Genomic DNA, 17,829 nt, shown 5'->3' with positions numbered 1-17,829 from the left:
GAGGGCATGAACTGGGCTCTGTGTGTAGAAAGAAAAGAAAAATATGGAAATAGGTGGAGGGAGGAATGAAATGATTTTGCAAGAAGGATATGAGGTAAGGGAAAAGTGACAAGGAACTTAGGCTAACCCCAAGGTCATAATCTTTTTGTTTGGCTCATCCCAGACAGCTCACTCTCTTCCCCACAAAAAACAATAACCTGGTGGGGCCCCCCCAACCCTAAAAGGTTCCTGCGCAGCTGCCACGTAATCTGGAGGCTGGAGGGAAGCATTTTCCACTTATACTTGATCGCCAAGAGGGGCTGAAAAGGGAGGACAATGGGAGCTTGAATGGTGGCCAGCCTGAAGGGAAAGAGGCTGAGTGTGAGGGCTACGGATAGATGAGGTAGTGCTAGAGATACTTCACAACAGGGAGGCTGGGATGTTTATTTGGTCACCACTGGCCTATCAAAACTTAGCTTTTATAAATTCTATTCATATAGTTCCTCTCAGACAACTGTGCATATATACCTAAACAGTGACAATAGGTTAATGTGATACATCTCTAAGGAAATATTTAATTTTGGCATTTGAAAAGCATGCCTTACCCCAAAGAAATTACTATAATTGTGGGAATTTTAGGCTTTGCGGCAGACCAACTGAGGTATTTTGAGGACATGGGCTTGTTGGAATTTCTTATATTATCCTGGAGAAACAGCTGCTTCTCCTGCCTATATAAGATCCAACCACATCAGTATCAAAGAGTTCATAAAATTACCTAAAACCTAGATAAAAAAATCAATTTCTGCTTAAATAACATCATTGGTGAAGCTTAATGCTAAATTCTACTCAGTGTAATACTAATTTTCAATTCAGAATAATACAACTTTTAGAATTCTGCAAAGTTTATAGTCATCACAGCATTAAACTGAAACAAATTGTCTATATTCTCCAAAACTTTTTCACAATAATTGGAAAAGGAAGGAGGCAGATTTAAAGACCAGGCTTTACAGTGACTAAGCAAAATATAAATCTAGAGAAAATAATTCTTATAATTTTTACTTTCCTCCTCTCCAGAGGGGATAGAGTTTGACATGAATAATCACATATTATTTCTTCCCAATAAATCAAAATACAAACTTCATCTAATAAATAAAGATACAACAAGGAATATTCTGTTTTTGGAAAATTTGCATTTATCTTTTGAATGAAGACTCAATCTGACTGTTCTATCTAATCATCGAATTATTTTCATTGTCCTATTTGAAGACTGATAGATAAAGATGATGACCCACATATTAAAAATATGAAAGTATTCTGGAAATGGAAAATAGAAATCAGGTTGTTTTAAGGTAAATAAATTCCAAGAAGAACTTGTATAATTTCCTTTACTTGCTGGTTTGATGGCTTATGCCTTTTCAAAGGAGTTTAATATGATCTCCTGATTTTTCTTTCTAACCTACTCCAAAAGTCTGACTGCTGGAATACATTATTCAATCTAGAAATTTAAACCAGGAGAATTCTCTGAAACATGTTATTTCTTTTCTTTGCATTAATGTCTTGAAAATCAATCTAATTTCCTTCATGATTTTAGATTTGAATTTTTAAACATTTAAGAAGAAAAGCACAAATAATCATAGTATCTCATAAGCAGTTCTCATGCAACGCAAAACACGTGTCTGCAGTGAATCTACTTCCTTATTATGACTTCCTTCCCATCAAAAATTTAAAAAATATTTTATGTTAAACCACTCTCTTTTTAAGATAGCAGATTTTGTCATTCACATGAAGAAAATGTTGTCATCTACCTCCAAATAAGAAAACAAGGATAGTTATTTGCAGATTCCTTAATTTCCCTAAACAATGAATCAGTGCTCTTTAGTTAAGACCAAGTAGAAACAGTGATTTGAAAATTATGTCTATTCTTACTAGTGAGGACATAGGCTTAGTTTTTCAACCAGCATTCAAGTAAAATAAACATTTTTAGAAAGTATTTAACTGCATTAATTGTGGGGAAAAAAGGGAAAATGTTGGAAGTAAAAATCATGTTAAACTAGAACTGTCTGAATATGCTTTCTCCTAAAGATGCTTAAATTAATTTTTTTTAAACCCTTGTACTTCGGTGTATTGTCTCATAGGTGGAAGATGGGTAAGGGTGGGCAATGGGGGGGTCAAGTGACTTGCCCAGGGTCACACAGCTGGGAAGTGGCTGAGACCGGGTTTGAACCTAGGACCTCCCGTCTCTAGGCCTGACTCTCACTCCACTGAGCTACCCAGCTGCCCGCTTAAATCAATTTTTGAAGAATTCCTAGATAATAACATCAAAGCTAGTAATTTCATCGTGAATTGATTTCACTGTGAATTTGCAGAGGACAATAGTTCAAGTCTTATATGAACTTACGATTATATTTGAAACAATTAGTACTACAAAAAATAATTTATTAAAATATAAAGTAAGAATGGAAATTATAGGGATCTATGCTAAAAATTTGGCAGAAAACTACTTCAAGGTGAAAATATCCTAACAAGAAGATTTATTTAACTAGTCTGGGGGCATGCAGTATATACACTAAGTGATGAGTATGTTAACCTTGGAGCCACCTGGGGCTGTGCCACAAGAGCCCATACATTTTAAACCTGTAACCTGTAGACATACTTAAATAAAGAGGTGCTGTTCAGGATAAGAACACATGCTAGTATAACTCAATAGGCTAGTAAGATAAATTCTCCCTCAGAAGAAGTATGATAACCACTTAATTTTCTCCAAACTTGGAAAGAAATATTCCTTTTATGTCATAATCAGAGCTGCAACTAACCAAATGCTTCTTATCAACAAGTGTTTTGAAGAATGTCTTTCAAGAGAAAATAACTTATCTGAGGATAGAGATTGATCTTGATTATACTGTTAACTTTGAAGATGAGCACTTATAAAGAAATCTAATTAAAATATATTTCCCTACTCCAATCCCTGCAACCTTTAAAGGCCCTGAAGCCCACTTTTGTGAATCACAGCAAAAATTAACAGTTAAGTTATTCATGTGATAAAACTCTAAGAGGTTCTCCTAGTCTTTTCATTGGTTAACTCAAAGATCTTCAGGAGCTCCATAAAGCTCCTGGGACAAAATAGAAACTGGTTGGCCTGGCATTTAAGACCTTCAAAATCTGGCTCCCACAAACCTTTACAGATAGATTTTCTATTCTTCCCCTTCTAGAACTCAATATTCTAGCCAAACTAGTTTCCTAGTCATTTCCATAACTCTACATTTTAGCTCTTGCCTCTTGGGCATCCATGTAAGATGTGTCTCATGCCCAGGATGCATCCCTTCCTCACTTCTGCCTCTAAGAATTCCAGGCTTCCTTTTAAGGTTGAGTTCAAGTGCAATCACTTATGTGAAAGCTTTCTTAATCTCTCTAGCATGCTGTTATCTTTCCCTTCCTCGGGGAAGTGCAAGCACTCTCCTTTCATTTTTTTTGTCATAGATCTGGCTCCCCCAGAATGCATAAATTTCTGGCTATGTTCTCCAGGACTGAAAGAAGCTGGGTACCATATCTCTCTTCTACCTGAGACACATGAGGAGAGAGGAGGAGTGAGCATATTATTTATTCCTTACTACCACTTCCATAATGTTCCCCCTTCTCTCATGATTCAGCAACCTTTCTTCCCCGAGGTTCATTCCATAATTTCACATTATTCTCCCTTACATACTTCCCATGATCTCTATGTTCATTCTAATCCAGAAACAGACAGGCATGGTCTTAAGCAATGAAGAGTTTCATGAACTTTTGTGGAGATAACATATATATTGATGTTCCAAGGGCCTGGCATTCAGAGGAAGACCAAACGAGGTAGTAAATTTCTTTAAAAAGGAAGATTTTAGGGCCAATAGGCAAATGCTACCAAGTTCTTAATAAGGTATTATCATCATCTTCTTTCCCATTTACAACATTCCACTGACTCTATGCCTTTTAAAAAATACCATCCCCATGCTTGAAATGTTCTTCTTCCTCCTCACATCTGCCTTTTGGAATCCCTGTTTCCATTTAAGTCTCAGGTCTGATAACCATTCCTACACTACAAAAGAGTATCATCACTCTAAAGAATAATTTTGATATGGTTTAATTCATGACAGTAGTGGTCATTCATGTGTGCTTCTATTAATGCTAGGGTGAATCAGAATGTCTGATCTTAACCAGATGAAACCACACTTAGCTGGTTTCTCATCTTTAGTTAGTTATCAGTTGGTACTAGGAAGATCTGAGTTCAAATCCAATTTTTTCTGGATTTGACACTTACTAGGTATGTGATCCAGGGCAAGTTATTTATCCTGCTTGCCTCAGTACAACCAACTGTAAAATGGAGAGAGCAGGAGCACTTACATCCCAGGCTTGTTGTGAGGACTCAATAACATAATACTTGTGTTTTTTTTAAAAAGGGTTTACTATAATATCTGGCACATAGTAGGCAATATATGTTTACTTCACTCCCTTCTTCCCTAAAATATGAATTTAGGATTTAATGTATGCTCATGTATTATTGTTCTTTTTTGTTGTGTTTTTAATTCTGTAGTTTTAAAAAATGAATAGTATTATATGGGCAAGAGTTGTGTGGCTCTTAAAAAGTATATTTTATTAGTAAGACAAAAAGGCTTGAGGGAAAATAAAGTGTTTCAAGGATCACTCAAGCCCATGGTGAAACAGAAGCAGTTGCACCAAAGGAAAAATGTGATAGAAAACAAAAAACAAGGCTAAGAACCAACAAATTATTATGGCAAAACAGTGCAAGCCTCAGGAAAAAAAAAAGCAAATACTTTTAAGAAAGAAGTAGAAGCTGGAGGAGATTCCTCTACAGTGTGAAGTTGGCTTCTCGAATTTAGAAATTCAAGACTTTTGTTGTTCCTGTAAAGAAAAACCCCTTGTCCTGGGAAAGAAAATATAAGGACTAGATTTTTGAAGATTGGAAAAAGGTGTTTTTTACTGATGAAACTCATTTTTTCATTCAAGGCCATACTAAAACTGATGTCAGAAAAAAATCCAGGTAAGTTGTCAGATTTGGATATCTTCATTACACTATAAAATACCTACCCTTCATAATGTTTTGGCAATAAAAAAGCAAACAAAAAACCTTTAAGTGGGCCTAAAAGTCTTTCTCATTGAGAGAATGATCAAACCTGAAAAATATAATATATTTAAAAGCAAAACCAAGAATTACAGAAATTCTCTATAGGAGTAACCCTGAGGTTCCACTTCATGCACAAATTAGATTAGTAAAGTTGACAAAAAAGAAAAATTATGTTGGGGGAGCTGCGGGAAAACAGGCACACTGATACATTGTTAAAGGAATTGGAACAAGACACAGGCATTCTAGAAAAATAATTTGGAACTATGTTCCCCAAAGTTAGTCAACTGTACCTAAATATCCTTTGACTTGATATCACTACTAGGCATGGGGCTGGCAGAATGATGGTACCCTTGATAACAACAGGTTAGAAGAGGGAAGTTTTGGGAATAGGGATTAGATAACAAGTTCAAGTTTGGACTTGTTGAATTGGTCTATGAGATTGCCAGTATGGGATGTTCAGAGGCAGTTGTGATGCTAGACTGAAGGTGAGGAAAAAGGTTAGGACAGGTTGAGTAGACCTGAGAATTATGTACAAAGAGATTAGAATTGAATTAACTGAAGATGAGATTACCAAGCAAAATAGTAAAGGAGAAATGAAGAGGGTCTGGGATAGGATCATGGAAGAGAAACATATTATCAAGCTTCTTTTTTGGGCTTGTGAACTCTTCATACTTTAAACCATCAACACATATTTATTAAATGCCCATTTAATAATGGGCAGACACTGTGCTTGGTGTTGCTGATGTAGGACAAGAAACCCTGCTCTCAAGTACTTTACATTCTATACCAAGGAGAACAAGGACTAGTGTAATAGGTAACTTCTAGAAACGGCAGCTTTAGTCAAGTGATTAAGTTGAAAGCTCTATTGCAAAGGGGTTAACAAGTAAGTGGGAGAAGAAAGAGTGTAAGCAAAGAGTGTAGGTTGTGTTTTCTAGTAATCTAGATATAAAAGGGAGGACAGATACAGGACAATGGCTTGAAGTGACCATCAAGTTGTCAGGGTATTTTTAACACGGAAGAAATCTGGGAATGCCTGTGGTAAGCAAGGAATGCACTAGCAGAGATGCAGAGACTGAAGACTAGGTTCGTCGGTCAGCCAGTCAATGTGCAAGGCTTATTATGTGCTTAGGACTTTGGATACAACAAATAGTGGCCTTGGAACCTCTCAGCAAAAAATAAGCAATTCCCCTTACTTATTTCTTTTTTCTCTAACACACATTGGAGGCCCTCTTTCCTGACTCCATTGATGTATCCACAGAATCCTTAGATTTCAAGTAGTTGCCTGCTCTTCAGGAGGTGCCAGTTTTCCTTTGAGAGGTAGAATCTTATACCCTGTGACTTGGTTCCAAACATTCAGTGAACTTTTCTCTATTCCTTCTATGTCTTGCATTCTTTGAACCCCTAATTTTGACAGAGATAAGGATATCTTTTTATTTTTGTCCTATCATTTTTAAAAAAAGGAATAGTTCATTTTCTGAGATTCTGAAGAGTAAAATGGAATTTATTTAGCCCTTTTACCTTCTTTTTCAGGCAGGGGATCAACCAGCACTTAAATCATAAAAAGCAGCCATTTGGTCATAGTTAAAAGAAGAGTAGCACACACTTTATGCAGGTCACTGCAAAATTCAGAATAATCACAGTTGAAAGGGATCTCAGTGGCCATTTAATTCAGAGCCTACATAGAGAAAAGCAGCTAAGACCTGGGGAACATACTAAGTCTGAAACAAACTATTTTGTACCTAAAGAACTCTTACTGTCTTGGAACTTCTATCAATGGCTCCTAGTCCTTGAGGGCAAGGTCTAATAGCTTCCTTTTTGTTTGCATCAGTATCTCTAGCATTTTGCGTAGTGGCTGGGCACATAGTAAGAGAGTAATAAATGCTTTTTTGCCTGCTTTCAATATTAAGAATTCAGATCAAAGAACTGAGGTAGTAGTCTCTGATATTCCACTAAGTAGCCATGTGACAATGAATATATCATAAACTCTCTGGGCCTTAATTTCCTCACTGATCAACTGAACATCCTTCTCTAAGACCCCACCCAGCTCTAATATCAGGAAGTTAATACCTAAGTTTTTAGAAGTAGATGATATTGGGGCAGCTGGGTAGCTCAGTGGATTGAGAGTCAGACCTAGAGACGGGAGGTCCAAGGTTCAAAACCAGCCTCAGCACTTCCCAGCTGTGTGACCCTGGACAAGTCACTTGACCCCCATTGCCCACCCTTACCACTCTTCCACCTAGGAGCCAATACACAGAAGTTAAGGAATAAAAAAATGTCCTAAAAAAAAAGAAGTAGATATTTAAAGAAGAATTGAAACTTCTAGAGAGAGGGTGAAAATTTAGAGATAAATAAGCCAAGCCTTTCTTTTTTGGGAAAAAAAAAGTGAAGAAAAATAAGGCACCAGGAAAGAAATGCATAGAATTTATATTTTTCCCTTTCCCCCAACTTATACCTCATGGTATACCTCATTCAAAATACCTGAGCAAAAGAAAAAAAAATCTCTTCCCTTAGGATTCAGGAGACTTGGTTTCTAGTCCAGGCTGTGTCACTGTTTTGTTGTTGTTGTTTGTTTTTTAAAAATCAATGAAGCATTTTATTTATTTATTTATTCATTCACTCATTCATTAGTTCATCTATTTATCTAAATTTTTATTTTTCATATTTTCCCATAGTTACATGTTTCATGTTCTTTCCCTCTCCCCCAACCCCCCCATCCCCCCGCCCCTTAGCCGACGCACAATTCCACTGAGTTTTACATATATCAAAAAATCAATGAAGTTTTGAGAAAGTCCTTTTTAAGAAAGTCTTGGCTTTGGCTGATTCCACTTTAAAATGAGGGAGTTTGAACCAATGAGGTTAGTAGGTCTCTTCTGTCTGTCTCTCTCTCTCTCTTTAAAACTCTTACCTTCTTTCTGAGAATGGATACCAAATGTGGTTCCAAGGCAGAAGAATAGTAAGGGCTAGGCAACTAGGGTTCAGTGACTTGCTCAGTCACACAGCTAGGTAGTATCTAAGGCCAGGCTTTAACCCAGAATCTCCCATCTCCAGGCTTGGCTCTCCATTCACTGAGGCATTTAGCTGTTTCCAATATTTATTTGTTCAATAAGTTTTGGATCTTCCCAGATAGATATTAAATATTACTATATTTGGAACATCCTAGGGCTTTACTTGAGATTTGTGAAACATCTTGATTAAAAATCAAATACATTTTAGAAACATATTTAGAAGAAGGTGAAATGAAAAATACCCTTTTTTGGTGGTAATGTGTTGCTTATTATTAGGTTTCAGGTTTGAGATTATAATTTTGCAAGTAGAAATTTAAACAGGACTATGCTCATAAAGAAACCAAGACTCAAAATTTTAAAATACAAGAAAAGTTATCAAACCATAAATTACATCTCATTAGATGGAAAAGAAAATCAAAGTACTAAACTCAAACAAGGGCCTCAAGTCAAGAAATGAATGAAGAACACTTGGAAAGGAGTATCTGGTTTGTTCATCTCTTCAGTAACTGAAACCACAGGGTCAGGCTCACATGCTTGAGTTAAATGATCTGTCTGTTGAATTCCTTTCAATCAGAATTTATCTAGAATGTTCACAACGACATCCCCAAAATCCATAACAGCTATCACCAAAAACGTCAAACTAAGAAAAAGTATCCTTGCTTTAGTAGAGATTATTGAAAATCTGAGTATTAATACAGTATCTACTAAGTTGCTATACACATTTTGCTAAGTATTGGGAATATGAAGAAATGAGATTCATTCTTTGCCCTCTGGAACTTTTAATTGTGGGAGAGGGTGTATTTCAGGTGAAACAGAACACAGACACAGACATATAACTACAATACTGAAAGTGATCTTGCAAAGGAGGGGTCCAGAGAAAGGGCTCTGAGAAATTTAAGAAGGAAGTATGTCAGAACTTCTGAAATCAGAAAAATATCATCCTTAAAAATCTCTTGGGAATATATTTTTTTGTGGTTCACTTTTCACTCTTGTCCAATTTTTTGTGATCCCATTGGGTGGTTTTTTGAGCAAAGATACTAGATTATTTGCCTTTTCTTTCTCCAGCTCATTTTACAGATGAAGAAACTGAGGCAATTGGTTGCTCAGAGTCACAGAGCTAATAAGTGTCTGAGGCTGTAGTTGAACTTAGGAAGATGAGTCTTCCTAACTCCAGGCCCATTGCTCTATCTCTAGCTGCCCTAGGCACATGTTAGAAAATCACAATTTAGCATTATTGGCAGGTCAAGGTAGGTGAGTGACTCTACATACACAGATACCCTCACATACTTACATGCTTCCTTTCTGTAGCCTTTAGGGACTTGGCAGCATAGTAAAAAAGTTGCGTCCCACACAAAGCTGCCCAATATTTTGTCCAAGATGCTACCTGGAAAGAGAAAAGAACCAAATTAATAGATTAAAACATCTAAATGCCATTACTAAGAACTATGAGTCTGACTATAGAGGTCTTTTAGACAGTTATATGACAGGAGAAAACCCCTTTTCCTCTGTTCCACAGTAGACTTCTTTCCCCTAATACCTGATGCATTTAAAGATTCAACATAATGAAAGTAAAGCTCAACAAAGGCAGCTACTACAGAGCTGAGGCAGCCGATGCCAGTCACCAGTGGACCAGGCACCAGAACTGAACCAAGGGCAGTCAATCAGATTCTAACCTTTCGGACAGGAAAGGGAGAAAAGGAAATGGAGTAGATTAAGAAATCACTATATCCTCTATTTTGACAAGTAATCATATTTTTAGTTTTTTTGGGGATATGGTGATTTTTAAAAGAAGTATAATCAGAATAAGGCTGGGAATTATACTTCTTGCTGTCAATGGTCCAAAGAGGGCTGGATTTGGAGTCAGAAAATCTGTGTTCAATCCTTGGCTCAGCCACTTGTTCTCTGTGTTCTGGGTAAGCGACTTAAACTAATGGAGCCTCAGTTTTCTTCTCTGTAGGAGTTGGATGAAATGGCCAGATGATGGTCCCTTCCAGCTTTAAGTCTATTAAAGAATTAGCTAAGCACAATAGAATTTGCCAGTGCCTTTCAGTAATGCAACAAAAGAGGTCATATTTCTCAAAAAACCAAAGCTAAACTAAATGCTTACTTTTTAAGAGGATATCTCAAAGTACATTGTCATAGTGAAAGGCTTGGTGTAGCCATTTAATTTATTTTTTTAATAGAATTTATTTTATTTTTAGAAAAACTTTCCATGGTTACATGATTCATGTTTTTAAATCAAAGAATTTCAAAGAAGGAAGTAACCTTGGAGATTACCTAGTTTAGTTCCCTCATTTTATAGATGAGGAAATGGAGGCTCTGAGAAGTTGTGATTTGTCCAACATCACTTAGCTAGTGGTGGTAGAACTGTGATTAGTATCCAAGTCTCCTGACTACCAGGTCAGTGATCTTTCTACTCCATTATGTTTTATGAGTCTTAACAAATTTAAAGTAAAAAGGACAACAATTATCCTAAATAGTCATTAGTAACAGCAGCATATCTATAAAAATCTGTTATTGGGGTGTAGCACTAAACACATGTGTTATTCATATTAAATTAGGTTAAATACTAGAGATTCTTCCCAATTTAGAAAGCATGCACTGATTTTCATGTTAATTATTTTGAATATAAGGTTACAATCCCAAGTGGAATGGATCTTTTTCCCGTTTGCCATAATTACAGAAAGTCTCCCAGCAGTCTATATATTCAGAATTCTGGACATACAGATTCTAGAGAACTAAAACAATGAGACAAAAGGCTTCAAGCAAATGACATAGACAAAAATCCTGTATTATGAAAATCCTGTATTTATAATGAGATCACAGGGTGATTCTTTGTTTTGTAAGGGATAGAAAACAGATATCCTTTAAATAAAAAGATGAATTTAAGATATTATTTTACTTAAAATTCAACTTTTCAGTAACAGATGTTTTATAAATAAAATCAGATTACATACAAGTCATATTGGCTGATATTCCTTAAGTTTATTATCACATATTTTAGACCCCAACAAATGCAGTTTCATATTTACGAGAAATATTACATGATTAAGTCTTACTGTAGGCTTTTTGCCTTCTTTTAAAATGGTTTTCCTCCTGAGAACACCTTGAATGGTAACTGCTCCTGGATATAGATGTACAGCCAAATCTTCTGACTCTGCAGAACTATAATTATGTAAAACAAAGAAAAAAGAACATGTTAGGGCTTTTGTTTAAGCAGCTATCAACGCAAGTAATAATTAAATGAAATGTTATTCTTAATTTTAAAACTGTGCTACTTCATTTCTTAGAACTCAGAGAAAAAATTTATCTGAAATTTATAAACTCATAAAAGTTAATTAAGAAGTTATTAAATCCAGTAGGTGGTTCAAAATAAGGAACTTTGTTATATATCGGAACACACAGGCTTAAAAGAATATACTAATTTAACTGAATAAGATTTAAAGGAATTTTTCCTTTTAAAGATGCTATACTATTACATTACTGCTATAGATATACATAGGTTTTCCCCATTAGAGTTTTTTTAGTACAGGTGAGAAAGTTAAGGATTCTTTTTTGTCAATCATTTAAGTAAAAACGGCATAAACAAAACAAAAAGGCAGCAACAACAAAAAAACAAAACCAAACAAAACCACAGCAAAAGCTCAAACAAAACATACTTAATTTGATTTAAAAATACCTGAAACAAGTTATAGAAGCAGTAACAATTCAGATCAGAAAACTTGATGATTAGATGATTTAATATTATAATATACAAGTAATTCCATCATAGCCTTCAGGCTGCTTAGGAAATGAATATGAACAAAAAAACCTCAGGCTTCTTTTCCATATATCTCAAGACAGTAACAACAAGAATAACAATAATAATAAATAATGAAAAAACAAATGATTTTTTTCAATTAGTTTAAGTTCTTATATTTGAAAAGAAAAACTTTCTGTACGGAACCAGATTGAACACATAGTTCTCTATAGATGTCATATGAAATATAGAAGTCCTTAAAAAATCAATGTAAACTCTAGCCTATTAGCTGATCTAATATAATAATTTAGGTGTCTTCAAAGTGACTTAAAATCTGATAATCACTAGAAAAATTTTACTAGAGCTATAAATTTGAAGCCACATGCATAAAGGCTAATTCAGACACCATCAAATGAACATAAGAATTAACACTTGCTCTCTTATAGTAAATATGATGAATTGGCTGTTTCCTCTCATTTATTTCCACAATTAGCTATTCCGGTGCAGAAAGAACCTAGTTTAATTAGGCTGAAAGAACAAGATTTTCAAGATATAACGATTATTAGAAATATGATGGCTTTGTGAATGGCTGGTCTAAATTTATCACCTAAAATTTACCTGATGCCACAATTAAAAAGACAGACTGAATGTGGAGATGTTAGCAAAGAAAAGACGTTAAATGAAGCCTTATGTTTAACAAGCAGCTTTGTGCCAACCTGATGACTAAAAGCATCAATAAGACCTAGGCACTTTAAAGATACCTACTTGAAAGCGTCTTTAAGAATTTGCTACAAAGATGCAAGGTGCTAGCAATCATTTGTAGGTCAGAAGGGAGCCATATTTGCAAAATAATCTAGGCATTAAATCATGAAAGGAGAGTTATTTTGGAATTTTTGGTTAAATTTTAACTAATGATTTGGGAGGGAATAGGAATAATTCAGACCACACCCACTTAAGCCAATCACCAACACCAGAGGGAAATTCTGTAACCCCTGAATGCAGGGGAATTGTACCTGCTGGCCTTCATGTGGCCCCGATAGCCATTTCGTGCCACTCTTGTCACCGGACCGAGAGAATGGTATAATCTGTTCCTGTTGGATTCCATTATAAATTGTATATATTACATATACTTTTATCCACATAATCATCATCAGTACCTAGAACAGTATAATAGTTTCTCCCTGTAATATAGCTGACTATTTCTTACAAATGTGCAGTATCTGATGAGTTCTCTCTTTTTAAAAAAGCATGCAGCATATTTTTTAAAAATCATTTCATTTAACAGGTGATGTCAGTTCCGCTAAAAAAAAATTTAATTATTAATGTGATTGACAGTCATCATCAGACTTTGATCACCATAATTTTTGTAAAGAATTCAGGTGTTATAGATTTACAAAGTATACCAAAAAATACAGAAACATTTAAAAATACAATGACAATTAGCTCCTATTATATCTCCTTGAATTCAAATTTGAGTAGTGATACCTGAATGGCGTGGGTATTTCATTTTTACTTTATGTCCCTATGAAGACACCTAAAATTCAACAAAGCCTCTAAATATGAACTATCTATTAATTTCTTTATGATCCTAAGAGAGGTCGAAGAAAAGTGGCAAATCATTAACTAGATATTGACAGTATTTTTTTTTATATTAGTCAGTGGTTAAAAAGTGTTCTAGAAAAACACTTTGAGGCATTATTTATTCCAAATGTTATGTGATTGTTAAGAAAAGAAAAACCCATCTCTAGACACTGAGACTCCTTTTTGCCTGGGGGAAAGTTAGAAGTAGCACTGTTAGCAAATAATATTTAAAATGAAAAACATTTTGTTATCTTAAGCAACAGCAAATATAGGATGCATATTTACTTAAAGAACTTTACACACTAAGTATAGTATTTTGAGTGCTTCTCTCTATTGTCAGTAGAGTCTTAGGTATGGTTTTATTTTTTTCTAGCTTATTTCTTGTCTGAATTTCATTTGGGCAACATTTATTTAACTTACTTGCAATTTTCCATGACATGCTATATGATTTAAATTTGGCACAATGATGGCAGTTTTAGTTGCAGCTTTTAGTTACAAATGTCTGAAAAGCAGAAAACCTGTTGCTAAGTTTTAGGGATTTCTGAAGGTCACTTCTGGAGTGTCCTCATAATGAAGCTGCCAGACTCATTCAACACATTATCACTTTAGTAATTCCCAAGGTGTTACCAAAAGAATCTATAACACAATTTTTAGTACTCCCTAAAATTATCTGTAGTCAACAGCTGATGGCATGGATTGGTTCTTCTTCTAGAAGGAAAATCTAAGGTGTTAGAAACTCTTCTGCTTTTTCCTTTTAGGAAAATGTAAGCGAAAAGAGTAAAGGTTAAGTCTTGCCTCTGCCCCACCTAAATAAATAAATAATTTAAAAAGGAAATAGTAGAAAAAAGCAAACTTGAGGACACTGAAAATTTTAAATCCAGAAGAAAATAAATATTGAAAAAACATTTTGATATCCAAAGATTCAGCATTACTAAAACTACCTGTATCACATATGGATTAGAAGTCTTTATGAAGATATGTATTAAAATTTAATTTCTGCTTTTCTTTTCTCTTTCAAAATTTGTATTATTAATTCACTTATATTTATAACTTGAAATCCTGATAGAATAAGAATATTTCCTTTCTAGTTTTTTGTAAAACTGGCAGATATAGGGATGAGAAAGTCAAATTTCAGCAAAAGTTGTTTCAGTTTAAGCAGATAATGCAAGTATCATTTGTGGCTTGTATCTATTTTATTCCTAAATCATTTCAGTCAAGAATAATATAAAACACTGGTTATATTTACTGATTGCTCAAAGGACTAGAAATATGGAGTGAGCCTTCAAAGAATTTTAATTCTAACATTATTACTCTTATTCTCCTCTTTTTTCCATTGGAGCTCAGATACTAATGTTACATTTTATGTAAATTCTGTATGTCATTTGCTACATGCAAACAACTCTGATCTTTTACATCAAATGATACAATCAGAAAATTAGGTAGTGTGGGGAAAATACTACACCGTTAATTTACACAGGGTAAATAAAAACTTTCTATGCTACTGAAAATGTTCAATTACACCTGGAAAATAACATTATTTATATTTCAACTTAATAAATAACACAATGCCTGCCATGGGAATAGATGAAGTGTGGGGCTGCTTGCTCTCCAGAATGGTTAAAGGTGCCATGCCTTTTATAGTGCTGGAAGGGATCATTTCAGTTAATCACCTTTTTTATAGATGAGGAAATTGAGTTAATAATCACATGATTAATTATATTATTATTTCATATGTTATAGATTTTATATTCTATGTGTAATACATAATTGTCTATGTTATATATTATAATTACTATAATTTAATATATTTTTAATAATTTAATTTTATATTAGTAATTTAATATATATTATAATTTAATATAATATAATACTACAATTTAAAGTACACAAAACACTTTACATTATCTTATTTAAAACTCAAAACTATCCTGTGAGACAGGCATGACTCAATTTATAATAGATGAGGGTGAAGTGACAATGCCTGTGGTTTCCCAAGAAGTTAAGTGTGAAAGGCAGAAGCTGAACCCATTCTGACTCCATGTCTAATATTCTCTCCAATATATGCTGTTTCCTTCCAGAGAGGTCGTGTCACTAGAACAGAGTGATACAGCTAAGCTAGTGGCAGTAATGACTGGAATGCTAAAGTCACAGATAAGGAAGGCTCTAAAATTCAGACAACTTTAGGACAAATCTGGCAGGGTAATTCTATTATTGTTATTATACCATAAATACTTTTGAATGTAATCTTCTTTAGACCATCCAGGACTCTTGGAACATTCTCGTTTATATTAAGACTTTAAATTCAACTATACAAGGTGTCTCAAGTCAGACTAGAATCCCTCGCCCTCTTAATCTGTTGCCAAACCCCAGTCTTGGATCATTCCTGTCATTGGCTTCCTTCACTCCTATTCACATGCTGCTAAACAAAACTGGATCAAATCAAAAAACAGTGGTGACAAGGTCTGCAATGAATTGATATTACATAATCTTAACAGCAGCTGTTTCTTAGGCATGACACTAACTAGATTACATGCAATGAAAAAAACAACAACTTAAAATCCTTACCTTCTGACTTAGAATTGATACAAGTATTGGTTCCAAGGCAGAAGAATGGTATGGGATAGGCAGTGGAGGTTAAATGACTTGCCCAGGGTCACATAGCTATAATGTGTCTGAGGCCAAACTTGAACTCAGGACTTCCTGCCTCTAAGTCTGGCTCTCAATCCCCAAGCCACCTAGCCACCCCATTCTATCCATTTTTATTGGCTTTCCCCATACTTGGAATGCTCTCCCAGCCTATCCTTGCCTCCTAACTTCCTGTCTTCCTCTGCATTTCATCCATTCAGGCCCACACTCAGGAAAAAAGCCTGTCCCAATCCTCCTTATTGCTAACGACCCCGCCTTGGCTTGATTATCTCTAGTTTATCATGTGTGTATATACATTGTTTATAACATAATTGTTTACATGTTTTCTCCCTTCTAGAATCCATTGTCATCAAAGATCAGGTTTTGGCCTTTTTTTTAACATGTCCAGAGCTTAGGACAGGGCCTGGCACATAAGAAGTATTTCATAAATACTTGCTCACTGACTGGGTACATTTCTTCTCATTCACGGCAGACTAAAAAGTGAATCAGAGCAGGGAGTAGCTTCCTCTTAGGTTTCTCACAGAAGACTTTCTACATAACTGGATGCCTCAAAAATAAATACATGTTTGGCACAGAAGTGATTGGTGAGTTCACTTTTGTATGGAGAAGAATCTAACCTTGTCACTTAAAATTTCAGGCTTCCAACATCAATTTCTAGTGCTTAAAGTGAGTCTATAGGGTACATATAGTGAAGAGAGAAATCCAATTCAGAATTTTCAAGTAAGAAATTTGTCTTACCTTTCAAAGGCAGGCCACGAGGTTTCTTCACTAAGCTCAGAACCATCACTGCTACCTAAAAACAAAAATTATTGTTTAAAAAAAAAAGCCAAACAAGTTTTCATCCAGTTTGAATATAATCGTCACCAATATCATCATTTATATATTAATTTCTATGGGCCAGGTACTGTGCTAAGCACTTTGCAAAGATTATCTCATTTGATCCTCACAATAACCTTGGGACCTGGGTGCTACTATTATCCCCATTTCATAGCTGAGGAAACTGATGCAGACAGCTATTAAGTGACTTATCCAGGGTTACTTCAGCCACTAAGTGTTTTGAGGATGGTTTTGAATTCAGAGCTTCCTGACTCAAGGCACAGAGCTCTATCTACTGTTCCATCTAGCTACCTATAGAGTAAGTTCTGTAACTGTGGTCATAAAATGAATATTAGCATCCAAATATCCTAGTGTAGCTCTAAAAACAAAATTCTTGCCTAGCCTGAAACTGATAGATACTACTACATGAATTTGTTAAAATATTAGAATATAGGTTTTAAAAGAGAATATATAAATGACATGAAAGAAAATCTGGGCTCACTTTCATTTTCAAAATTTTAATATCTATCAAATTTTTTTAAAAATTAAAGTTAGATATTTTCATATCATAATAATGTGAACTGAGAATATAAAAATGATTTTAAAAATTATTATATTTCAGTTTGTAGAAGCCACTTGGCTCCTCTTTGGTACAAGGTCAATTAAATTGAAATCTTTAGAAGAATCCCCAGTGAGCATATTTTGTAATGATTCTGAAGGCACACTCCTTACCTATAGATATTCCACTAGACAAAGTAGAGCTTTCTGCCTGTCCTCGGGATGGTGCATGGGGCTCCATGACACTGTCATCCAGTAGATGTCTTGGCCCTGCATTGGGGAATGTTGCACTCTTAAATTCTGCTGTGTTCATTTTATGAATGAAACTGGAAAGAGAAAAAAATTAGTCTTGTATTTTATTACACTTACTTTAGGGCAATGAAGACACA

General features: G+C 34.8%; 1 protein-coding gene across 1 annotated transcript in view; it reads right to left on the bottom strand.

Annotated features, from left to right (window-relative positions):
* RALGPS2 (Ral GEF with PH domain and SH3 binding motif 2) overlaps positions 1-17,829 on the bottom strand; it is a 160,919-nt gene that overhangs the window by 7,433 nt on the left and 135,657 nt on the right. The window contains exons 12-16 of the mRNA XM_044674893.1: positions 17,615-17,766; positions 16,805-16,859; positions 12,853-12,930; positions 11,160-11,265; positions 9,392-9,484 (exon numbers count right to left, since the gene is read on the bottom strand). Of these exons, the coding sequence (XP_044530828.1) occupies positions 9,392-9,484; positions 11,160-11,265; positions 12,853-12,930; positions 16,805-16,859; positions 17,615-17,766 (484 nt within the window). The remainder of the gene's footprint in view (positions 1-9,391; positions 9,485-11,159; positions 11,266-12,852; positions 12,931-16,804; positions 16,860-17,614; positions 17,767-17,829) is intronic.

The sequence above is a fragment of the Gracilinanus agilis genome, chromosome 4 (genome assembly GCF_016433145.1).
Source record: "Gracilinanus agilis isolate LMUSP501 chromosome 4, AgileGrace, whole genome shotgun sequence".
NCBI classification, from domain to species: Eukaryota; Metazoa; Chordata; class Mammalia; order Didelphimorphia; family Didelphidae; genus Gracilinanus; species Gracilinanus agilis.
The sequence above is the reverse complement of the archived record's forward strand: the minus strand, read 5'-3'. Positions and strand labels throughout refer to the sequence as shown.